This window comes from Mastigoproctus giganteus, chromosome 11 (genome assembly GCF_048544385.1).
Source record: "Mastigoproctus giganteus isolate SK-2022 chromosome 11, ASM4854438v1, whole genome shotgun sequence".
Lineage (NCBI taxonomy): Eukaryota > Metazoa > Arthropoda > Arachnida > Uropygi > Thelyphonidae > Mastigoproctus > Mastigoproctus giganteus.
Window position 1 is genome coordinate 24,642,610 of NC_143585.1, and position 25,210 is coordinate 24,667,819.

The following is a 25,210-nucleotide window of genomic DNA, read 5'->3' on the forward strand; positions in this document are numbered from 1 at the left end:
CATGGATTTCTTTATTTGACTTCCTCCTGTGGCAAACAACTGATGATACTCATTTTAGTTTTGTCTCCTTGATTTATTATATTCGCTTATCTCAGTTTATTTCTTTCATTTCATTTATTTATTTATAAATTTCATGCTTATTTTATTTTTTAATTGAATGTTTTACATTTTTAAACTTTGGTTCCATCTTCTCATATGCTTCTAGCTGATGTCTATTAAAAGAAAGTGCATTAGGGAGCCCTAATTGGGCAGACAAAATTTAAGACCGTGTACCAAAGACTGGCAAAAAATTTGGTAGACAAACTTAAGACTGTGTTCCAAAGATTGACAAAAGCCACTATCACAACTTGTGAGGAAAACCCATGAACTCTTATTTTGGATGTAAATAAGATTGTTGTTGTTAGTGTTGTTATAGGGTTTTTAGGAGCATCGGAAACTAAGGCCATGTTGCTTTCTGTATATTGTCTGTAAATTGGGTGTTTTGAGATCAATTTTCCGTTTTTCTATACGAAAAACCCGATTTTCCGGGAGAAAAAACTAATCTACCCTCGCCTGAGACCGACTAATTCTGCAATGTTGTGAAAAAGACCCATAAAAATTCCTCCCATCATCAACAGGATTCGAACTTAGGTCTTTTCCACCCGGTGTGAAGAGGACGGCGATAAAGTAGGAGATCAAGATAAAGTATGAGCCCCAAAGGTTTCCTGCAGCTCATATTCAAGGATATTAACAGGCTGGCTTAGAGGTAGTCATAAATCGACTCCTTTTGCTGTATTGTTGATATGGTGGGAACGTCGAGAACACATAAACAATTGCTACTTTTGCATAACCAATATTTCTGATTTTCTGGGAAATCAAAGCGTAAAGTAGAGTATCCCAACATACCTTCTGCTCTAAGGTCGGTTCCTCACGATGTTACAATGCTAGTACCAAAGCCACCAGAAACTCGTGGACTTCATTTACCAGAAACGTATGATTCAGAATCAGAAAAGGATTCTCCAGAAGATGCAGAACCCGCAATGAGTACCGATCCACACTTTTCGACTCTTGATACTGCAAAGTCACTCAGGCAGAATTGAACGATTTGATCAGAGATTTGGACCTCTCCAGAAACGAGGCTCAATTATAAGGATCACGGCTTCAGCATTGGGATCTTCTGGAAAAGGATGTTAACGTGTCTTTTTATAGGAAGAGTCAATCTAACATAACGACCTATTACTCCATGGACGGTGTTTTGGTCTATTGTAGCAATGTCCAAGAATTAGTGAAAGAGTTACATTGAGCAGTGGAGGCTTTTCATTGATTCATCCAAGGTCAGTTTGAAAGCAATTGTACTCTATAACGGAAATACACTGTGCTGCCACTTTATTAGGTACACCCCTGCTGTGCACACAAATCGTTTGTCCCACAAAGTTACAAGTCACAAGACCACAGTTGTGGATATAAATGCAGCAGAACAACCTTTCTAGTATCAGCTAAACGTACAAACCGTAGCAAGAATGGGGAAAAGGAGTGATCTAACGGACTTGGAATGTGGCATAGTAGGTGCAAGACGTGATGGACAAAGCATCTCTGAAAGGGCAATTCTCCTGAACTTTTCACGCACCACAGTTTCAAGGGTGTATCGAGAATGGTGCAACGAACAGAAAACATCCTCTCAACGGAACTCCTGTGGAAGAAATCGCTTGTTGAAGAGAGAGAGGTCAAAGGAGGATAGCTAGAATTGTGCAAGCAAACAGACGGGCCACAATGTCGCATATCACGCCAGAATACAACCTTGGTGCGCAGAACAAAATATTGCAACGGACCACTAGTCGCACCTTGTCGCGAATGGGCTACAACAGCCGACGGCCACATCGCGTACCTTTGTTATCATTGAAGAACAAGAGGCACGCCTCTTGTGGGCACAGAAATACCAGCACTGGACTATCGAGGATTGGAAAACAGTTGCTTGGTCTGACGAGTCGAAGTTCCTGGTGCATCATGTTGATGGAAGGCTCAGAATTTGATGAAAACCACCTGAATCCATGGACCTATCATGTCTGACGACTACTGTGCAAGGTGGTGGGAGCAGTATTATGCTGCGGGAAATGTTTTCTTGGCACATGTTGGGTCCATTGATACCCATGGATTCATGTTTGAATGCCACATCGTACCTAAACATCGTTGCTGACCGAGTGCATCCGTTCATGTTGACAGTTTATCCTCAGTCAGATGGTTACTTCCAGCGGGATAATGCACCGGTGCACAAAGCCCGAATCGCTATGGAATAGTTCCAGAAATATGACAATGACTATTCTCTGCTGCAGTGGCCCGCTCAGTCTATGGATCTCAATCCTGTTGAACATCTTTGGGATGAGCTGGAAAGGGCTGTTCGCTGCAGGCCTACACCTCCGTCGAATCTCAAGGAACTGCGTGGCACACTCATGTCTACATGGTACTCCATTCCTGCACAACGTTTTCAGCATCTTGTTCAATCCATACCTAGACAAATTGAGGCTGTTTTGAAGGCTAAAGGAGGCTCAACATGCTACTAGGTAGGTGTACCTAATAAAGTGGTAGCACAGTGTAAGTATCCATCTATACCATTAACCCATGTAGTTCACATGAAGGAAACGTACGAGAATCTACAGGTTCTTTTGCAAAAAATATGTATCAACAATACAAATGGAACATTTGTGCTGACCTAAAAGTGGTAGCTTTGCTGGCTGGTTGCAAATTGGATACACTAAATACTGTTGCCTTTTATACGAGTGGGATATATAAAGTGGGATATAATTTGTTGTATATATAAAGATAAATTGATCTAAGGTTGTGTGTATTCTTGGACATTCTGGATTCCACATGTCGGAACAATCTCAAGAAACAAGTGGATGATAACATTAGCAATTCGTGTACAGATGGTAGTTACGATTAAATTCCTCTAGTTCGGACTAAACCAGACTGAAAAATCATTGCTAGTTGAGAATTCGAAGTTAAATGAAAAAATAGCAACGGAAGGATTTTATACTTGCGATCAACAGAAAAAAACAGTGTCGGAATTTGTTCTTCTTCATCCACTGGACAAAAAGAAGGCTTACCAAATGCGTGTAGCCACTCCTAGAAAAAAAGTCATCGATAAAATTTCTCAGAGACTGCACTTTAAGAAAGAAAAACAGTTTGCTCTTCGGGAGATTCACAGTAATACTTAAAAGTCCTTGTATGCACCAAAGGTTGCATTTTTGGTTCCAAGAGGAAATTTGAAAAGTTTCAAAAACGTCATCGGAGCAATCAAATTAGCAGACAGGGAGATTATTAATTAACAGTTCGTGGCAAACGCCCTGCCATTCCTCAGGCATTTTATTCGGGTTTCTGATAAGTAGATTCTCACAAAGAAAATTAATTATGTGCACCCGTAGATGTCGCTGTAACGTTTATTGTTATTTAATTCTTATCGCGTTCGCCTCCCAATGGACACAGTTGCCATGACGACGAGCCTCTTCCACACATCCGGCTAATTTGAACACGCCGCCGTCAGCCAGATTAAGTCAAGTAAGCTTAAGCCAACTGTAATGACGTTGCAAACGAAACAGCGTCCAATGGGTTAATGCAGTTAAATGTTGAAGTCTGATTTGATTTAAGAATGCTATTAAAGCGAGCTGCTGATTGCAAGAGAAGCCACTCATTGTAGATCACTTCAATTCGATCTTCCTATTAACAGCTATTGAATAATTGGGCAGTTGAAAATTAAGATACTGAGAATAGATCCTCGAATCCTATGTGAGGCGTTTTAGGGGTGCAATTGGCACCAATTTTCTTTTCATCCACGATAACACCGAGCTCAAGTGGTGGAGGAATATCTTAAAACTGAATATCTCCAACGGCTGCCGTGGCCAGCACGATTATCAGCCTTAAATCCGATTGAATTTGTGTATCAGATTGCACGCCGAAAGATAACTCCTCGATCACTTGGTGAGCTGAGGTCTGTGCTGGTAGAAGAATGGGATTTGTTGCCACAGAATCTTATAGACACCTTTATATTGAGTCTGGTTCACTGCTGTCATGTGACCATCTTTTCGATCATCTTGCATCGACTTCTGTAATGTGACCTTTTTGGTAATTCTTATTCAACCCCTATAAATGTCCCTTATACCTGTCCGAAGTTTATCGGTCTCCTCATTTCATTGTTATTCTCTGGTACACCACCATACCAAATATATCCTGCTTCAACCCAAGTTACACCACGTTTTCTATGTGTGCTGTTAATTTTGTCCATAAGTGTATTTGCAACTCCCATGATCTCCAGGATTATTATTTGTTGGGCTTGTTGAAAGGCAAAGTGTAGAAAAATAATTCCCCCCCCCCCATTGGAGGAAACGAAAACCAATATACAAAATGAAGGACCAAACTTTACAAAAGGTTCGTCGAGTATGGCAAAAAAAGCCCGCGCATGCTCTTATTTTATAATTATTTTATTACATAATCCGATGATAAAAGATTTTAATTAGAATCGTGCAGCCATTAAATTGTTGTTCAACCTCTCAACAATTTAGACTTGTACCGAGGGTTCCTACTATTTTGTGCCATTAGTATACATTAAACAGTTTAATAAGCTACATTTGTATAAAGCTGAGCAGAAAGTAAGTCGAGATTAAGTATTTATAATGTAATTAATAAGATAAATTCTTTGATCATCATCTTCACTAATGGAACTCGAAATTTCAGTATCCATTAAACCACGCAATTCGTTTCCAATAATCTCAGACTTTTAAAGTTGAATATTTGTAAATGCATCCGGGGATTCGATAAGGGGAAAAATCCCAGCTTGCCACTTTTCCTCAGATATTAAGCGTCAACATAAAAGTTAATCAAAACTAATTGGGCTTTTCTACTCCTCAGTTTATCTAATTAAGTTTTAAGACATTCTGTTGAAGCAATTAGCACTTTGCTGTCATATTCGCTATGGCGCTGAAAAGCAAGTTTATCTTGTTTCAAAAGTGGCGCCATCTATGATCAATTGAGAAAAGTTCGTTGATCGAATATTAAATTATTATTATTAGGTAGTATTAATTATTCTTTTTATTTATTGTTTATTTATTTATTTGCTATTTTTATATCTTCGTTTATTTATTAGATTTATTTGTCGTATTTATTTATTATTATTTATTAGTTTTTTTATTGAAAATTTATTTATTTATTATTTTTTATCTTTTATTTATCATTAAATAATAATAAACAAATAAATAATAACAAACAAATAAAATAATAAATAAATATTTAAAAATAACAAATATTATTTTATCATTTCACATATTATAACAACTAACACATATAACATAACATAAATAACATACAGAACAAGTAACACACATAATGTAACATAAATAACATATATAACAATCGACATATTATTTATTTAATTTTTTTTTATTAATTATTCTTTTTTCTTGACAGAGTCCATCTATATCTCACAAGGACCCAATGACGAGGTTAGGAAGGGCCTTCGTAAAACATTTGCAGTTCACCAAGTCGAGGCCGATGGCTGCTTTGGCATCTCTTACGCAAAGACTGTCTCGAGGCAGTGGCCTGTCCCTTCTTGACAAATCTACTAGTCTTCCTGCCATTGCTTCCCATAGAATCCCCAGGTCAAGGTCACATCAGCGTCAGAGCAGTGCGGGGCATGCCTCGGCTTGTCATGTACCAACTTCCGGTCCGGGTACATCGTCACTTCCTGTGCTCAGCCACTCTGCCAAGTCGAACAGCGAATACTCGCTGTCCGCGAAGGTCGAAACCGAGAACCAGAACAACGTCGACCTTCTGACGGACGGCAGGAGGAGTGAAAATTCCGTTAATAAAGTGAAGGAGGGACAGCTGATAGACTTCACCACCGACATAACGCCAGTGCTGCCCTCTAGGAGGAGAACGCCTTCCCCCAAACTGCCAGCGAGGTTTGATTCGTATGGAAGGAGGCTTCCGTTAACGCCTAATGGTATGCAAAGTCAAGTAACTCTCTCTCTCTCAAGTTTAATTTATTATTATTATTATTAATATATTTGCATGATATAATAATTTATTTAAACCTTCTTTAAATTTATTCAAACTACCCTTCCTCATTAGGTGGAAGTTTATTCCACCAATCAACGTTTAGTTCATTAGCCATTTTAAATCCTTATTTGAAATAGAACCTTGTGGTTCTATTTCAAATAGAACCACAATAGAACCTATAGAACCTTGTGGTTCTGAGAAAACCCCGGTCATGTTTGACAAGAATATTGTTTTGTGCCCCTAGCTATCTTATTGCTCTTTTCTGTATCTCTTCCAACAGATCCGCGTCCTTCCTAAAATGAGACTTCCAGCCTGTATTCAGTCCTCAATATGTGGCTTATACAACAAGATAACCATCTCTTTTTCACTGCTGGAAAAGATCTTGTATATCATTGACAGAATCCCACGAGGTGGTCTTGAAAGACTGTACTGCTCAGAGAATTTCAAATCTGATTGCGCAGTCACCTCCAGATCTTTCTCATTCTCCACTGCTCTGAGTGTGACACCCTGCAGTTGGTATGCTATTCTAGGGTTACTCCTGTAACCCTAGAATTATATCTTTAAATACATCCCACATCAATACACTATGGTCATTTCCATCTAAGGATTGCTTAATGATGAATCACTGCCGATAACCAGATGAAGAATATTGTTTTTTCTTTTTTCTTCCCTAACGTGCTGGTGTAGAAAGCAATCATCCAGCAAATAGGGAAAACGAGAACTTGTAATGGAAGGGTTCTCTCCAAAGTAATACACATTGTACATGTTTGGTAGCTGGTTGATGTCATGCTGTTGACTGTGGTTTCAACCGAAGGTTAGATCTCTAGTGAGAACGTTCTTCTACAATATTCACCACTGATGAGCTATAAAACTTCGAAATGGAAGCAAAAGCGTCTCAACTCGGATATCTCATGAATATTTGTTGTCATATATTCAGATTGAAGACCACTACATGATCAAACCTTACAGAAATCCATAATACCTTGGAGGAATGTTGTACTAAGCACACCACGAGAGAAATGAAGTTGGAAAAACATTTTATAACACTTAATTTTATTCTTAAATATAACAATGTTAAATTAAAACAGAGAAGTTCGCGAATAAATACGGTATTTTGAGAAAGTTAACAAACCACCACAATATTAATAATACTGTTTGTTGTTTTATTTACCATACAGAGGTTATTGTGTACTATGGCTCAAGACTGAACTCTTTCGAAAGGGTAGAAGTGAATCAGTTTCCTGAAATCTGGTATCTAGGTCTAGAAGCTAGCAAGATTGAGGGAGAAATTAAAGGCGCACAAAATTGTGGTTATGATGATGAAAACGGGTCATATATCAAGGTAAGCACACATTATAGAGTACTCCATCTAATTTGTGATTCAAAACCTATATTTAGAACTGGTTTTAAACACTATTTGAAATTGCAGTTCCATGGAATTCTAATAGATGGTAGTACATCTCTAGAATCTGATTCATTTTGTAGGTGCTTCACGACCATATAGCATACCGCTATGAAATACTGGAAGTCATAGGGAAGGGTTCATTCGGGCAAGTCATCAGAGCGTTAGACCATAAAACGGATCAACAGGTGGCGTTGAAAATCATAAGGAATAAAAAGAGGTGAGTGAAGTCTAAATAATCTTCAATAACCAAAAAATTAGAAACCTTTATTCAATATCTGGTAAGGTAATCTGTTGCTCGAATTGCAGTCCGTATACGTCGTGGCATGCATTCCACCAGGTGGCTTCTCTAAGGGAGTCTAGCATCATATTTGACTATTTTTACTTCAGAATATTTATCAGCTGGTATACTGTAGTTGGTAGACTGCGAAGCCAATCTGCCTTTTCCAACATATCCCAGACATTCTTAATTAATTGGATTCAGATCTGGAGAATTAAGCTGCAAGGGTAGATGTTGAAATTTTCGGCAATGTTCCTCGAACCATTCAGATACAATTTTTGCATGGTGGATTGTGTTGTTGTCTTGAAAGAATCCATTGCAATCCGAACAAAAATGAAGCATTGCAGGGTGAATTTGGCCCGATACGACAGAAGGGTATTCATTGGAGGTAACACAACCTTCTAACGCTACGAACGGACCCAGATAGACTCAAACTGCTAGAACCGGTATCATGATATCATGATACCGCCTCTAGCAGCTTGAACGGTGGATCCGAGACAATCTGGGCACTGGTTACATGAGGTTCACGCCAACCTTCCCATTGCTGCAAAAAAGCGTAAATCGAGATTCTTCGGACCATAGATCTTTATTCACGGTTCCAGTTTTGTCTGGACATTGGCTTCACCACTCTAGTCGAATCTCTCTATTTTTACCAAAAGAAGTGGCATTCGTATAGGCATACGACTACCAAATCAAATTCCAGATTCTTCCAATCCAACCGCATATTTCGGTTGGAAATATGCGGTTGGATTGGAATTTGGATTGGAATATCCGGTTGGATTTGGATGTTTTTAGATAATTGGTCAAAATTTGTTTGCAAATTTGCAATTCTCAATACGAAATGGAGATGCTCATCTGTTATTCTCTTTCTTTTTAAATATTTATTTGATTTCACGTGTTAAAAAATTTGCTGGCAAACGTACATTGAATACAGTGTCGAAACAGTGTTGAATACAGAGCCAAATAACAATTAGAAAGCACGACATTTAGCTTCGCGCAAGGGACTACACCCCTGCCCCAACCACGAGGAGACAGATCGTCCAATCTAGCAAAACTCCATTGGCGCATAAATTCGCCTTTCACCAAATCGAAAAATTCTTTGTCAAGGCAGAGCCCTGCCAACATTGCCCTGTACTTAAAAACTACAGGGAAAAGAATATTGAATTAGGATTGAATTTGAACGTGTCCGCAATTCTGCCCAGACACCATAGGAGGGAGTATATGATGAGAGCCTTGTCGATCAATTCGGCCCTGGAGAGATTGTGCAAGGCTCAAGGGGTAGAATTGTTCTCAGCCTGGTCTGTATTTGTTAACAGGAGAGACTGCTTCTACAGCGATGGGATACACTTAAATAGAAAGGGCGCAAGAATATTTGCTGATGGTATCGAGGCAGTGTTGGGTGGGCCGGAAAACTGCTAGATGGGGGCATACACAGACTAGAAGGTTAACAGTAGCCGCTGGCAGAGGTGAAAGTGATTCATGCACTGCTTCTATTGGAATGAGCAGCGACCTGGAAAACAAGATACAGGATATTTCAGGGACTGCTGGGAGTCATTGCGGTACAAGTAAACATGGGTTGTGTTAGGGTAGCTAAGAATAGGAACAGGTGCAGGTATACTTGGGTGAACAACAATGGTAGGAGTTTAGTAAATAAATTTGATGAATTTGAGGTATTGCTCAAAACATCAAAGGCAGATATTGTTGGGATATCAGAGACGTGGTGTCACACAGATATAAGGAAAGAAGAAATGGAATTTTGGAAGTACAATGTGTACTTCCCAGGATAGGAAGGGAGGATAGGTTATGCTGTTAGAAGAAATACATAAAATTTAAGGAAATGCACCCAGTTGACACCGGTGGACAGTGCAATGTTGAGTCTGTTTGGTGTGACATAAACACTGAGAAAGGGAAAATGAGAGTAGGTGTGTGTTATAGGCCTAATGACTCTGATGAGTACAATGAACAATTGTGCAGAGAAATAGAGTGGGCCAGTAAATCAGAATGTCTTATAATGGGGCATTTTGTGGAAGTTGATAGCTTCAATAAATTCAAGGAAGAACTAGGTAAATGCTATGGTTTCCTTCTTGTAGTACTAACCTTCTATTCTTCTTTCGTTTTCCCTTCATTGTATGCTTTTGAGATAGTTGCTTTCGATACATCAGTGGTTTCCTTTTTTTTCCAATTGTGGCTCCTGCTAAAAGTGTTCCAACAGGTGATATTTCCGAAAAAGATCACCTGTCTTCCCATTCCTGGATTGACTGAGAAGCTCCAGAAAAGCGCATTATTAATCTGATATCAATGGATTTGTGATCGTACATTTACATTCTCTTAATGCCAGTTGCAAGAAGCTTCTAAGTTTTTGGACAGTGAGTGTATTTGTAGCTTTGTAATTGAAATAAAAGTTCGTTAAAAGGTTATTCAAAGTATTATAGTTGCGTCTTTTTTCAATATTTATTATATAAAGGGGGAAACACCATATTGTATCATTTGACAAGGAACATTGAGAGATATAATCAATTTTTGGAATCACATGACTTCTACGTGGCAATACTTTACATAATATTCTCCTCGGGACTTGTGATAAATGCTCAGACAAGCCAGAGATCTATTCTGATAACTTCCAGTGAGTTCACTGTTCAGTGAACATGAATCTACCATTTATAGAAGAATAACAAAAAAACAAAGACAGAAAGTACGTATCCACAATAGTTATGTCTTTTATGCCACGAGAACTTGACATCGAAGTACAGGCGCGCGCATGCGTACCATCTAGTCTCTCAAAGTCAACCTAATTCCGATATCGAACAGAAGTGAGGAAGGTCATGGCCAAGGTTACAAGTCCAAACGTTGTCCTACAGCAAATCCACGACAAGTGAATCAATGGGACTCGGTATTTGGGGTTTCGTCCTTGTTTCGCGGAGGAAGTAATAAATTAGATTGCATTCAGGCAGAAGGCAGTTTAGAAAAAGCACCGAAGTGCATCATATTGGATGCTTCTAGAATGGAAAGGAATTAAAGTTTACACAGCAATATTGCGTACATTAGAATCTCCTTTCTTATCACATTTTTATATACCAAATACCCAATAATCACTACAATGTACACTCACTATCCAAAAATTACAAACGTTTTGTATAATTTTATAGAGTGATGGTGTCATGGCATCAGGTTTGTTGTGTTGGTACAGACAGCCTCCGCTCAAATGGTCAGAAGGTCTTGTTACCCTCAATGAATTTATTTCTGTCATATTGGACAAAATTCACCTTGCAATGTTTAATTTTTTACTTGGATTCTTTGAAGGCGACAACATGGCTATTCACCATGGCGACAACCGTGGCTATCCACCCTGCAAAAATTGTACTTGAATGGTTCGAGAAACATTTCCAACATCTGCTCTGGCTACCTATTTCTCCAGACCTAAATTCGGTTGAGAATATCTGGAATATGTTGGAAGGTCATGTTGTCTTCGATGTGTACATAATACAGCAGCTTAAAAATATCCTGATGGAAGGATGGTCAAATCCAGAGACTCCCTCAGACACCTAGTGGAATCCGTGTCACGACATGTAAGGAATGTAATTTGAGCAAAAGCTGGTCCTACCAGAAAAATTCTAATAGAAAAGCACATATTAAATTGCGAAGACATAAAATGAAGATTATATAGATTCTTAAACTTAGATTGATATACGTGGTTGAATCTGATCATTTTTTGTAACTCAAGTGGAGTATATCAGTAAAAACACAAGAAGCTGGTGCTTTGCTCAATAACTGGAGTCACTTAGTCACGAGCCATCATCAGCACTCCAATGACCAGCTTTAGAACGATGTTTTACATATTGTTCTGTATCCTCGTAGCCAAACTGAAGAATGAAACTTAATAGCTACATCCTAAAAATATCTCCAGTTTTCGCTTTGGTTTTATAAGAATAAAAGGAAATATTCTTTTTAGTCCCGCTTCAAGTTAACTGTGAGGATACATAACTGTAGACTGTCCTGGTGACTAGCACAGTGGCCGACATGGGTTCGAGTCCCGTATAAACATGAGATGAGCTTTTCATACCGTGGCTGGGTTAGTCAGTCTCTGGCGCGGATTGCATTGTTTTTTTTTCCTGGAAACTGGGGTTTTTCATCCAGGAAGCAGGCAACCTGACCTTAAAATACACTTAATTTTCAGGCAATACTCTGAAGATTCATAACTTTCGTTGCGTTGGTGCGAAATCAAAGAAAATACTCACCTTCAAAGGGAGGAATCAATTGAAAGGAACTCCCAGAATGTAAGGAGTTCTTTTATTGAAGACCATAGATCTGCTATAGCCAGTGAGTAACATTTACCAAATAAGAGGATTTATGAGAGACTGAGTTCGCTTCCTTGAATAGAGCAATCAATAAGAATCTTTGCTACGAAAATTTATTGTAAAATAGATAATATTTTATTTATACAATATGAAGTTTTCATTGATTTTCAGATTCCATCAGCAGGCGCTGGTTGAAGTAAAAATTCTGGACCATGTAACGAAGAGGGACAAAGACGGATCGCACAATGTAATTCATATGTTGGACCATTTCTATTTTCGCAATCATTTGTGTATAACTTTCGAGTTGATGGGGTGAGTCATTTCCTTAATTTGATCTTAAAACTTACCACTCGTCTTTTATTCAAATTTGTTTGAATGCGTGAGTGCAATTTTGACTGAATGGATGATTGAGAGTAAGGAGAGGAAGAGAATGAAATAAAAGATGGAAAAATAAAGCAATTCTAGTAAAAATGAACATTAAATACATAGTCAAAACAATACTGGAATCACAGCACAGAGTATTGGACAATATACCGTATCCGTGTCCATTTTAGATAATGACAGCAGCCGACTGAAGTCCAGATGTAAATTATTAACTCCGTCTTACCACCGTTTCGTTAAATGCTATGTTGCATAGTTGAGTACTCATTCATTCTCCCTATCATTGCGATAGGAAGAATGAATAAGACCTAAATCTCCAACTTCAGATGAGCTTTGAGAGTCATGGGAAGACTGGAGGTGGGCACACAAAACAGGTTGAGGCATGGCTTGATGTGCCACAAAGTGGCACTCGTGCTTGGGTAGCGCTGTTAGTATAATCATCGTCCTCCTCACACCGGGTGGAAAAGACCTGAGTTCGAATCCCATCAATGACGCCAGGAATTTATATGAGCCTTTTTCACAATATGGCTGAGTTAGTTGGTCTCAGGCGAGGGTAGTATGGTTTTATCTCCCAATAACTCAGTTTTTTTTATCCAGCAGACACAAATAGACCAGCGAACACACTCAATTTACAAAAATATTATATACGGTACAATATGGCCTAAGGAAGTGGTTTCGAAAAACAGATCTTTGTAAGCATTGGGGGTCAGTATCGTATACTACCAGCAATTTTCGTGGAAAGTTGATGATTCCTTTCTCCTTGCATTCAAAATGAACGATTGAATACGCAATCCTCTATTCGGGCTCTTCGCAGCAACGAAAAGAATACGGACGTCAACACAAACCATCTGAAATCATTTGCACAGACACAATCAAGAACATGACACTGATTGCATTTAGGCATAGAGATCATTGGTTCTAGTATCGTCAGCGAAGAGCTCGTTTCGATGGGCAACAATGCTCAACCACGTAGGAGACATCTGGTTAGCAATATGTTGGAAGATGAGGGCATCGTCCGTATAGATTGGCCTGCCTGTTTCTTCAATCTGAATATGAGTGTACATGCCTGGGATGCCCTAAGATTTTTCAGCAATTGCACAAAATTTGTGCCTGATGGCGCAACAACTGTTCGATATTTTGATTTTTATCGATGCATCTCAGGCGTAAAACATGTCCAGCAGTTTCAGAGGGTCCATGCACCATAGTAAAGTCCCTATCCGTGCACGTGCCATCCACAATGGTGACACAAACATTTCCTACAGTACTTTGCTGCTGATGAGTAGTCATGGTCCAATAAAGTCCCGGCTACTGTTCGGGACTTTATTGGACCGTTGATAATCAGTATGTCAAAAAGGTCCAGTTGCTCTGGACCTTTTTGACATACTGATTATCAACAACTACAACATGAGTCACGGATGGCTTAATATTTTCAACAACATCGTTTGCATATGCTGTGATGCCCTAATTGTTTTGACCAGTGTATGATAATATATTTTTGGGACAGCCTGTACAAGATACTCCCAAATCATTGGTTTACTTTTCTTACAGACTCAATCTCTACGAGTTAATCAAGAAAAATAATTATCAGGGATTCAGCCTTGGACTCATTCGCCGGTTTGCTTACTCATTGGTTCAGTGCGTGAGGCTTTTACATAAAGAAAACATAATTCACTGTGACCTCAAGCCAGTAAGTCTCTCTCTCTTTGATTTTCTATCCTTTTCTCTTCTGTATTGTTTTTATTATTTATTATGTAAAACTGTAAACTCAAAAATCTTATACATAAGGCCATCGTTCAAGAGAGGCCCTTGGTTTTATTCAACTAACTTTGTACCTTTACTTGACTACTCGGCTATAGTTAGTAAAACTATTTGTGTTTCCAACCATTTCTTGAAAAGTACTGGGGTCCAGACACCTTACCCAGCACAGTGCATTACTGTTTGATAAAAAAAAATTGTATTTATTATTTTATAAAATGGCTTCACTTATCTGAACAAGTTCTGTTGGGGAGGGGGAGCTGCGTTTTTTATTTATTATTTACCCTATTTCACTTTATATCCACAGGAAAACATTTTATTGAAGAGTAGAGGAAGTAGTTCCATTAAAGTGATCGATTTTGGTAGTTCCTGTTTTGCCAACCAGAGGGTGTACACATACATCCAGTCCAGATTCTATCGTTCACCCGAGGTAAGTTTAAAACCAAGCAATCGATGTTTTAGAATCGAAAATAAAATGTGTTTTATTTGTACGAGTTTCCACATATCACTACTTTACTTTCAATTTGTTTTACGTCTCCAGGGCAATTTCTTTCCTTCTTTCTTTCTGTTTCCTCCCTCGTAAATGTGAATTGCATTTGTGTTTTTAAAGTCTAATTGAATAGAAAGGATAAAATGGAACTACTTCGAGTTTATTTTCACTCGCAGGTTATATTAGGACTCCCTTATGGGCCCCCTATCGACATGTGGAGTCTGGGATGCATCCTCGCCGAATTATATACTGGTTTTCCTCTTTTTCCTGGCGAAAATGAGGCAGATCAACTGGCTTGTATCATGGAAATATTTGGACCACCTCCATCTATAGTTCTAGAAGCTGCCTCTAGGCGGCGCCTTTTCTTTGGTAAGTATGCGTTTCCCCATTATTATTTTCTTTATTATTTTTTCCTGCATTCGACCATTTTATTTCATCATAAATTCCATCAGCGGATGGTCTTTGGAAGAATGTTTCATTGCACCTGGGTGTCTTTGGACCCATCAGAGAGGATTAATTCATCTTATTAATATGCTGATAAGGATGGAATTCCTTATCAGCATTTCAATGTCCTTTATAATAAAAAATCAATGAGATAGATAAGGTGTGATCCAAAAGTTTGAGGAGTGAACTAATATTTGGGAAATGATAAAGCCTACCCACTATTTAGATGGATCTCCTTCGAAGTATCCTCCTTGACAATGTATACACTGATTCCAACGGTTATGCAACATCTGGGGGCATTCCTGGTAGCCTTCTTTTGAAATTGATAACAGTTCTTGTGTCACCTCCTGGATACTTTCCTCAGTCGTTTCAAATCTGTGACCATACGAGGGAACTTTAAGACTGGCAAACATAATTACAGGGATCGAAATCCGTTGAGTATAACAGATGGAGGACCACAATGATTCGGAATTCTTGAAAAGAAAGGACCGAGTATGCAGGGGCATTGTTATAATGCAAGTGCCAGTTCTCTGAAGTTCACCTTTCCAGCGATTTTTTCAGATGGTATTGCGCAATCGTCTTAGAACTGTTTTGTGGTATCCCTGGTTCACTGTTGACAAGTGGGCAGATTCATCGATCATCCCTAATTATATCACGAACACGAGTAATTGAATAATTGCTTTTTGAAGTTGAAGGGCAGCAAGCGCGAGGATCATCTCTGACGGATAAGCAGCCCTCTTTAAAGTAGAAGACTTTGATGATTCTAGATGAGTCACCAAACAATTTAACAATTGTCAACTCGCTACAATACCTGCAAAGATACAGTAATTCCCCGAACTTGTCGATCACACCTCGCATATTAAATGAAGCTAAAAAAAATTATTCGTATTATAAACTTTCTGGCTTTTGTGTCAATAATTTCTATGTACAATAAATCTTCAAATGTTTGTCATCCTGCAGACTCCAAGGGAAATCCGCGCACGTTGACCAATAGCAAAGGGAAAAAGAGAAAACCCAACTCAAAAACATTAGGATCTATAATCGGATGCAATGATGAAGATTTCGTCCATTTTCTCTGCAGGTGTTTAGAGTGAGTATTTCTTCTTCAATCACATTATTTTTCCATATTTTATTTCTTTTGTCCTTTTCAAAACTCTTTGGTGAATACATTCTATAAATATTTACCGCAAAAATTAATTTAAGTAAATAATTCTATCTCCCTAGTGGTCAGATTGGTAATTAATCACCCTGGTGGCCAGATTGGTAATTAATCACCCTGGTGGCCAGATTGGTAATTAATCACCCTGGTGGCCAAATTTGAAACTATTGCATTTGTTTTAAAACCGTTTCTCAATACCACCATATAATCTTTTTTTTTCACAATATAATCTTCGAGGTATAAATTTTTAATTGAATTAAAAATTGATAACTCAAAAATTAAATTCAGATTAATATTAAAATTTAAAAAAAGAAATAAATATTTCAGTAATGAAATTACTTGACATTTATGAAATTATTAATTGACTATATTTTAACAGTATCGAAGCTAGATAGAAATCTTTCTTTGCGTATTTAGTACTTAATTTGCATAATATTTTCTTAGCTGGAATCCAGAAAGACGCTTGAAACCTGAAGATGCTCACAGGCACAGGTGGTTAACTGGTCACCGACAAGATGTTCGGAGGGTAACCAGGAAGCTTCAGCCGCCTACAATCAAAGAAAGTGAAAAGGAATGCGCCAACGAAGATAAAAAAGCAAAAGAGAAAGAAAAGGAAAAGGAAAAAGAACGAAAGGCATTAATGAAAAAATGTAAACATCCAGTTAATTTCTTCAAAAGTTGCACATTTAATGATGCATTTCTATAAAAGTTTAAATTTTCTTTTGTTTCACTTATTAAATATTTTAATGAAAATATAAGAGAGGTGTAGTAAATTAATAACAATTTATTAAAAATTAAATAAAATCCAACAAAATGAACTAATTCCGAACACACAGATTGTGGGACACCTTCGTCACGAGTTGCCTTGGCACTGTATTACTCCAAATTATAAAAAATAACAATAAATAAATGTGTAAATAAAATTGTTGAAGCTAAACATCAAAAAAGAACCGGGGGTAAATAGGATCTATCCAATTATATTAAAGGATTTAGCAAAGGATATAACCTATTCGTTGTCAGGCAAAGTTAGCATGGTTTTCCCTCCCGGAATCTCTGGTTTTTCGTCCAGCAAACAGCAAATCGACACACAAAATTTAAAGACATATACAGCGCATTATGATCGACGTTGCTGATGCCCCTGAAACACAAGAACAATACCACAAAAGAGGTAATCAAACCCTTAACCGTAATTATTAGAGCACCTCTGGATTCGGGAGAAGTCCCTGAGGACTGTAGATTCATCTGAAATTCTCAAATGGGATCACAGGGTGACGTGAGTAATTACAGACCCTTTAGCTTAACTTCTGTTCCAGGATAAATAATAGGATTACTGGTTAAAGAAGTAATTCAGGACCATCTAGACAGGAATGCAGCTATACTGCAGTCACAGCGTGGATACTATGATGCAAGGAAGTGGATGAAAAAATAATTTTTATATCATATCCTTGGATTTTATGAGTGCTTTTGATACTGTTGCACATAAACGACTGTTGTACAATTTGGAGCATTGTGGCATTAAGGACAAGTATTTCGATAAAGAGACAGTTGAGCGGAGTAGACAGAGAGTGGTTACCAATGGGCTCTGTTTTGTGTACTAATTTTATTAGTGAAGTTCCCTATGGTTCGATGTTGGACCCATTGTTGTTTATCATATTTATCAATGATATTGATGAAGGTATATGAGGCTTAATGTCCAAGTTTGAGATCGATACTGTCATTACTGTTATTAATAACCCTGCCAACCTTGGCAGGGTTGTTAATAACAATTATGACAACATTCTACTCCAACTGGATCTAGATGAGTTGGGCAAATGGGCTGAGAGGTGGAAACTGAAGTTTAACATTGACAAATTCAAAGTACTGCATACGGGTAGCATTATAACCCAAGGTAACAGGGTACAGTCAGATGTGAAGTTCTCTGAGCAGTGTAGACAAGCTGCCAGGACAGTTCATGGGGTTAACGATATACAGGAATTTTTCTAGCAGGGATAAGGAGGTGATTATCTCATTGTACAAGGTAATGGTTAGACTGCATCTTGAGTACTGGTCTGGAAGTCTCACTTTAGGAAGAATGTAGGTCTGCTGTAACGGGTGCAGAGATCTGAAATTATCCTCAGCATGATTCTTGCACCCGCCATCAACGAGATTGGTGTTGGGTGATCTGATTGAGGTGATCAAATACCTCAATCAGATTCTTCTTCTCTTAGACTACTCACATGAGAGGACATAAGTTCAAATTGATGAAGGACGGTTTGAGGATAGTTTGCCATCAGCAGCCAGCAAGTAGTTGATTTCTGGAACAAACTTCCATCGGGCTACGCCAAGATTTAAAAATTTTAAGTTAATTGCAAATAATGAAATATCAATATGTTTTCTTAATTTTAATAGGATCAAACACATTGATTTTAAATTGAACAGAAATTAGGAAAATTTAACAAAAGATCTTTTCTACATTTGTTTGTTTTAATACTTTTCAGGAAATTGAAAAGCAATTTTTTGTTTATACGTTTCAGGCAATGGAAACTCAGCCACCATTCCTCGAGTGTACAAATCAGCCAAGAACAATAAACTCAAGGAAGGCAGGAAAGAATTCATTGCCAACTCTTCTCTGAGCAAAACGTCTTCGGAGGAATCCCGTAAGTAGGTCATGCACTTTATAATATGTTATTTTAGTGTGGTTGCTCATAATGTGTGGCATTTATTGTGGCTTTGTGCAATATTAGAAATACAACGTTCCTTTTTTTAATTTATTATTGCAGATTCAAATAATTGCTTTCTGTCTCTCTCATCTTCCTTCTTGAGGAAGGCTTGGAATTAATGGCCTTTGCAACTTCTAATTTTACTGAAATTAGAATGAAGCTAGAATAAACAATAACGTACCTGCATTTATTACCTTTGTGGACAATGTCCTGAAAAGTCCTGTGGTATGATAGCCCCTTTGCGGTTATAGTCCACCATTTTCCAGAGTACGTACACACAAACGCGCACACACGCATTCACGTTTTATATGTTTGGGCTTTGAGAATTATGTGCGTATATATACGTTATTTCGAAGTTGTTTCCGATAATTTTTTTATTTCTTAAAAATTCCGATTTGATATTTGAAATAATTTCATTTTTATACCGGGAAAGCAAACCGAAATAAGAACAATTTTCTCAGTTAATTTCATCAGGCAAGACATCATAATGAGTTTTCTCACCTCAACTAACTGGGCAGCACTTTCCACCCTGCCGATCGAAGAAGCCACTAATGGTCTGGCTTCCCTCCCAAACGCAATGGCAATTCAAGGAGCTTCAAAAACCATCAGAATCTCTAAATGGACAAAACCATGGTTCTCAAGAGATCTGAAGCCCGCTTTTCTGGATAAGCAACGTGCCTTTAGGAAATGGAAGAGGACTGGATCCACAAGTGATTTCATTAGCTTTAAAAAGAAAAGAGCATTTTTCCTGAAGCAATAGATACATAGCTAATAGGTTAGTTTGCGCAAAGCGGCCATTTGCAAAGCTTTGCAAAGATATTAAGGTGGATGAAAGCCTTTGCGTTGAGTGGGCCGATAATACGTTTGGTGAGAGTCATGTGAAGAAAGAATCGAATCCTCCCATCCCATTATGTGATTTGACTTCCCTGTCTACACTTAATATCACAAAGGAGAATCTGATGAAAGTAATAAACGAGTTACCGAACAAAGCTAGTGTCGGACCTGATGGATTTCCCTTGTTTATCGTTAAAATATCATGTCTTCATTGTGGATGCTCTTTTACACATCTTTAATGAAATTTTCGAACCTCGACAGTGCCCCAGATTTGGATGCACTACTGCGCCAAACCCATTCCGAAGAATTCGAGGCCAAAAACTGCGAAGGATTTTCATCCTATCTCAGTGGGATCTTCGGTCCTTAAATTTTTTGAAAAGGCAATCCTTACTCCACTTATGGAGCACCGTTTCCATCACAGACCTCACCACCTTCACACTGTGGTCCCTGGAAGATCTACTACCACCAATCTCCTTCAAACTCTCTTTCACATACTGGAAGCTTTGAATTCTCGAATTCATCTCGACATAATTGTTCTGGACGTAAAATCTGCATATGACAGGATTTCCATCACATCCTTACTTAACATAATGAATAACTACTTCAGGATCTCAGATAACCTCCTCACCGTACTCAATAAAATTTTGCAGGAAAGATGACTCCTTGTAGAGCACAATAGTCTCTCCCGTTCCTTTACTGTCTGCAGAGGGGTTCCACAAAGTGGCGTTCTGTCAGCAGCACTGTTTGCAGCAACTTTGGAACCTCATCTGGCAAATTTCAAAAACATGATATCTTACGCCGATGATTTGAAGCTCTTCATTCATTCGGATCAGCCAGAACAAGCGCTATCAGTCCAAAGAGCTGCAATAAAACAAATAAATGAGATAAACACCTTTCTGCATCCGGATGATCTTCACAAAGAGGAAAAGAATAATTCCAATGCACATCTCTATAAATGGACATCAAATAAAGAATGTCAACTCTCACAGGGACCTTGGTTTGGTGTGGGATTCGAACCTGTCTTTTCTGGAGCACTTCAAGGAAGCAAGGAACAAATTCTACGCAGCCCTTTGGTCTGCTCGACAGGAACTGGTTGGTTACGGCAATAAGAAACTAATATCTAGATTTGTTCAAACTTGTGTTGTACCCGTGGTGGCTCTCTACGCGTCGGAAATCTGGTCCTCCGCTCCTCCAACCTACTGCAGCAGTTCTTAGGGCTTGAGTATTGGCTGCTGCGATCCCTCAATAGGTCTTCAGGACATTCCCTTACTATCTCTAGGGCTATACTGCATTGGTTGCATGGAATGACCCTTGGAAACAATCGCTACTCGCAATATAATTACCCTCTCCAAGCTTATTTCGGGTAGACTAGATGCTCCCATCATCGACAGGCTCCCATCATTATACCCAAAGATAGCAGAAGAACAAATAATCACCAAACGTCTAAGATCCGACCAGCCCTCAACCAAATCAGCTCGCTCAGTCATATGTTTCCAGCAAACACTATTGATCTCCTGAACGACCTAAATATTAACCCCGAGGCGTTTTGCATGGACAAGATCTACAGATCCAAAGTCCTTGCGGAAACTTACTCAATGTTGGAATTTTAAAATAAAATAAATAAATTTTCTGTTTATACTCCGGGACGACCAAACGGTCAGAGGAGTTTACAAGATAGACAGATTACAAGAAACAGCACCGTATTCAGTAGTCACGGGCTTGAACCCCGGTCACTCAAGGCACGTGTACATATGCACCCTCGCGCCTGACCACTAGGCTACGGCGGCACTTAGATGTTTCAGGTCTCCTTCGCTTTCTGTAGGCTTCTGTGAGGACAAACTACGCTCCCCCTCCAGTTCCAGACAGCTTTCTACAACTTTCCTGCTCTCCCGCAGTGCTTCGAGGGATGCGAAATTTATTTAGAACATTTATCTCGCATATTGTCTTAGCTGCTGTAATTTATTTGATCTGTATACCTTTCCTTTTCCTTTGCTTGAATAAATAATAATAATAATAACATATTAATATTTAATAGTATTTATATACAAAGTTTTAGTTTTTATGAATTTTAAAAACTTTTTTCACTCCTCAGGGTTCACACAAGGCTTAAAAACTCACTCTTTAAAAGTTAGGTGGGCTAATCGCATGAAGTACTTAAGAAAACTTTGCAACATTATTTTTCTACCCATTTTGGCCGTATAAATCTGTTTAACGAACTGGATTTGGAAGAAATGGTATTCACGATACAGAATCCGATACATTTATCTTTTGGATAACAATTTCTATGATAATCTTATGACTACAACGTATGTAGCAACTACAGTGTTTTGCCACGCTGAGAATGTTCTGATCATTTTGATCTTGGTCATGCTAGACTGCTCCCAATTATGATGTCCTAGTGTACTTCCTTAGTGTGCTTTGTGGAACAAATCGCCTACTCCTTTCCCTAATTCTGCATTCTAGTTCATTTCAAACATGTTTAGTTGGGTAAACTTTGGTGCTTTGTGTTGGTCATTGCAGTATATTCTTTTCAAACAATGCGTTCACAATGGAAAGTGTACTGCAAGGGCAGCTTCCATAAAGATTCCTCTAAGTACGGATCATAGACTTGTCCAGAATACAAATGTAGGCTGCAGCATTCATAATTCCATGTACTGTAACCAGCGGTCTTAGTCCATAATAAGAAACATCCTCAGACCATGAAACGTTCTCCTTCACAGATGGAACAATACACTAAGCGTTCTCCAGCTATCTTCCACACCCAAATCGTCCATCAGACTGAAAAAGCATGTGGCTTGACTTATAGCTACACAGGATCGAATTCTATAGGACTACACTACAGTTGTGGTGGTGTGCATTTGTTTTTGTTATAAAATCAGCATTTCTTGAAAATTCATGGTATGCAGCTCTCAAAGTATCATGAAACATTTAGGGGTTTGCTCATAGCTGCTGTTCACAGCTCCAAACTCAGATTGCGGGTTGGACACCATTGTGTCCAAACACAGGGGTGTCCAACCCCCGGATCGATGGGCGTTCAGTTCGAAAACGGAAATTTTCAAATTGACATCTGAAAATTGGCATTTGAAAATACTCGTTTTCGGTAATATTCGATTATTTCGGTCTCAGATGTGGACAACAAGGTCCGGTCCCCCCTCCACCCACGGAAACTGGGTACAGCAAACAGGCAAATCTACCACAGAAGACACGCAATTCACGAACATAACACACTTGAGCAGATGAATGCATATTCCGGGTTGACTTTGGTGTGACATTTATTCATTTATATGTATCTTCTTTCAGTTCATATCGTGATAATATTTTATGTAATATTAATTTAAAAAATAATAAAAAGGTGTGAATCTCGCAAAGCCCCTGTTAATTAAAGATTAATGTCGGTCATTAATAGGGGACTGTATTAGTACAATTCTGAATTATATTTAGACAGAACCTTCTGAATCTGAAACCTAGCTATCCCCTCCACATCCCTTTAAAGTTCTAAGAATAAGATTCTTTCAGAAAAAAAAACAGAAACTGTGAATTAATGATTGGGAGTACCCATGGTTGTCGTGAGCGACCACAAGTAAGGATTTGCGGTTCGAACCCCTGTACTGCCACAAAAATTGCACCGCCCATTGCAAACTGTGAACAATCCTTTTTGGACCAGGGAGGTATAGTAGTTGGAAAGGCAATTTGTAACCATTGCGTATAATTTATTCAGAACTATTTTTTTAATCGATAAATAAGTGATTGAGTTAAGCTAACATATTCTTCAGTGTATGATGAATATGTTAGCTTAACTATATAACCTTCTTTTTCCTCCCCTTTCTCTTTTTAGTGTTGCTTCGTCACACAGATAGCAGCGAGGATACTCTTCAAAGGTTGAATGAACATAAAGATCCATTAGAGGACTCTGGGACCTTTCTGCCACCAATATTGTGACAAAACCATAAAGTTGGAGTCATCAAAATGTGTGTAAGAAGGCTGCTTTGCGCCAGTGGTCGTTTTATGAGGATTCCAAAACGTCGCTTTAGGCGAAGAAGAGGGTATAGTATGATAACTCCGCTTAAAAGTTAAGAATATTGAACAGAGATAGAATCGATCGTTGTACTTTTCCCTCTATAATAAACTGCTTTGCTAGAACTACGTGAAGCCAAGCCACAAGAAATGAAAAAAAAAAAAAAGAAAGTAAAATAAAAATAACATTTTCAAAGGCTTCCGTTATTTGTAAAGCAGCTAGAAAGTGGGAAGTACACATAGCAAGACCGAATTGACCAATCAAATAAAAAAAAAAAAAAGTCCAAACTATTTACAAATGGAAGGAGAAAAATCCATTTCTTATACCAAATCTTTGTCCAGCAGAAACACATCTGTGCATGCGCAGATTCCATTTTTAAAATCCTTCAGTCTGGGATTCCTCTTTCTTCCATTAGGAATTATGAAGAAATAAAAACAAAAATCTGTTCAAGGAAATTCCTTAGATCTTAAGATCTGTATAAGTCTTTCACTTTACCCTTACACCCATCCATAACCATACCCTCATCCCCCTAAAAAAAAAATTACTGAGAGTCCCAAAGTTCAGGTACCATAGAGTGGTATTTTTCAAATTTCTACTGAGGATTAGAAATACCAAAGCGTTCAGTTGTCCTGTAAAGATTTACTGTTGACAATTAGGCTTTGTGCAGAATATTTTACTTGTTTAGGTCGTAGTACAGAACTTTTTCTCGCTCATTACAGAAATATGACTGTTTAGGCGTGTCCATAGACCTGATGATGTAGATCTTAGTAAGTTTTCTTCTGAGAAATGGGCAACCTGTTTTTAATACAGCTTTGTGTCCAGATATGCCACTAAATTCAGTAAATTAAAAATAATAATTCAGTATATTCGGAACTATGTTTCATCTTTTTTATATAACAAAATAAATTATCTTTCTCTTCCGCATATTTATTTTTAAAATTTCTTTACTCATAGAATTCGTAAAAAAAAGAAATTTTAAAAATAAGATATGGATATAATAAATTGTTTATTATGTCCATATCTTATGTTTTATGTTTTTGTAAAAGTGTCGCTAGGGGCATCACAATCGCTGATCATATTAAAAGTCAACTTACTAAAACATTTTGTTTAAGTTTTGATTATTTTTTATTAAGTAGGTTATTTTTGTCTTGATTATTTTTAATTTGATTATTTTGATTACCTTTATTACCTTTTATTAAATTACAATTTTATTATTCAATTTTAAAAATAAGATATGGATATAATAACTTGTTTATGTTTTTGAAAGTGCCGCTAGGGGCATGTCAATCGCTGATTGTATTAAAAATTAAATTACTAAAACATTTTGTTTACGTTTTGATTATTTTTTATTAAGTAGGTTATTTTTGTCTTGATTATTTTGATTACCTTTATTAATTTTTATGAAATTACAATTTTATTATTAAATTTTAAA

The 25,210-nt window shown here is 37.9% G+C and overlaps 1 protein-coding gene across 2 annotated transcripts in view; it reads left to right on the forward strand.

Annotated features, from left to right (window-relative positions):
* The window catches only part of LOC150077808 (dual specificity tyrosine-phosphorylation-regulated kinase 4-like), a 182,048-nt gene extending 157,672 nt beyond the window's left edge, over positions 1-24,376 (forward strand). Inside the window, exons 2-12 of one of the 2 annotated variants that reach the window (XM_090385298.1) lie at positions 5,434-5,968; positions 7,203-7,366; positions 7,510-7,646; positions 12,173-12,313; positions 13,931-14,069; positions 14,445-14,567; positions 14,804-14,996; positions 16,032-16,161; positions 16,675-16,880; positions 18,744-18,866; positions 23,599-24,376. In XM_090385298.1, the coding sequence (XP_090241424.1) occupies positions 5,434-5,968; positions 7,203-7,366; positions 7,510-7,646; positions 12,173-12,313; positions 13,931-14,069; positions 14,445-14,567; positions 14,804-14,996; positions 16,032-16,161; positions 16,675-16,880; positions 18,744-18,866; positions 23,599-23,702 (1,995 nt within the window). In that variant the 3' untranslated portion in view covers positions 23,703-24,376. Of the gene's footprint in view, positions 1-5,433; positions 5,969-7,202; positions 7,367-7,509; positions 7,647-12,172; positions 12,314-13,930; positions 14,070-14,444; positions 14,568-14,803; positions 14,997-16,031; positions 16,162-16,674; positions 16,881-18,743; positions 18,871-23,598 lie in introns of both variants that reach the window. The other variant, XM_090385299.1, reaches the window with a different exon arrangement.
* Positions 24,377-25,210: the final 834 nt, after the last annotated feature.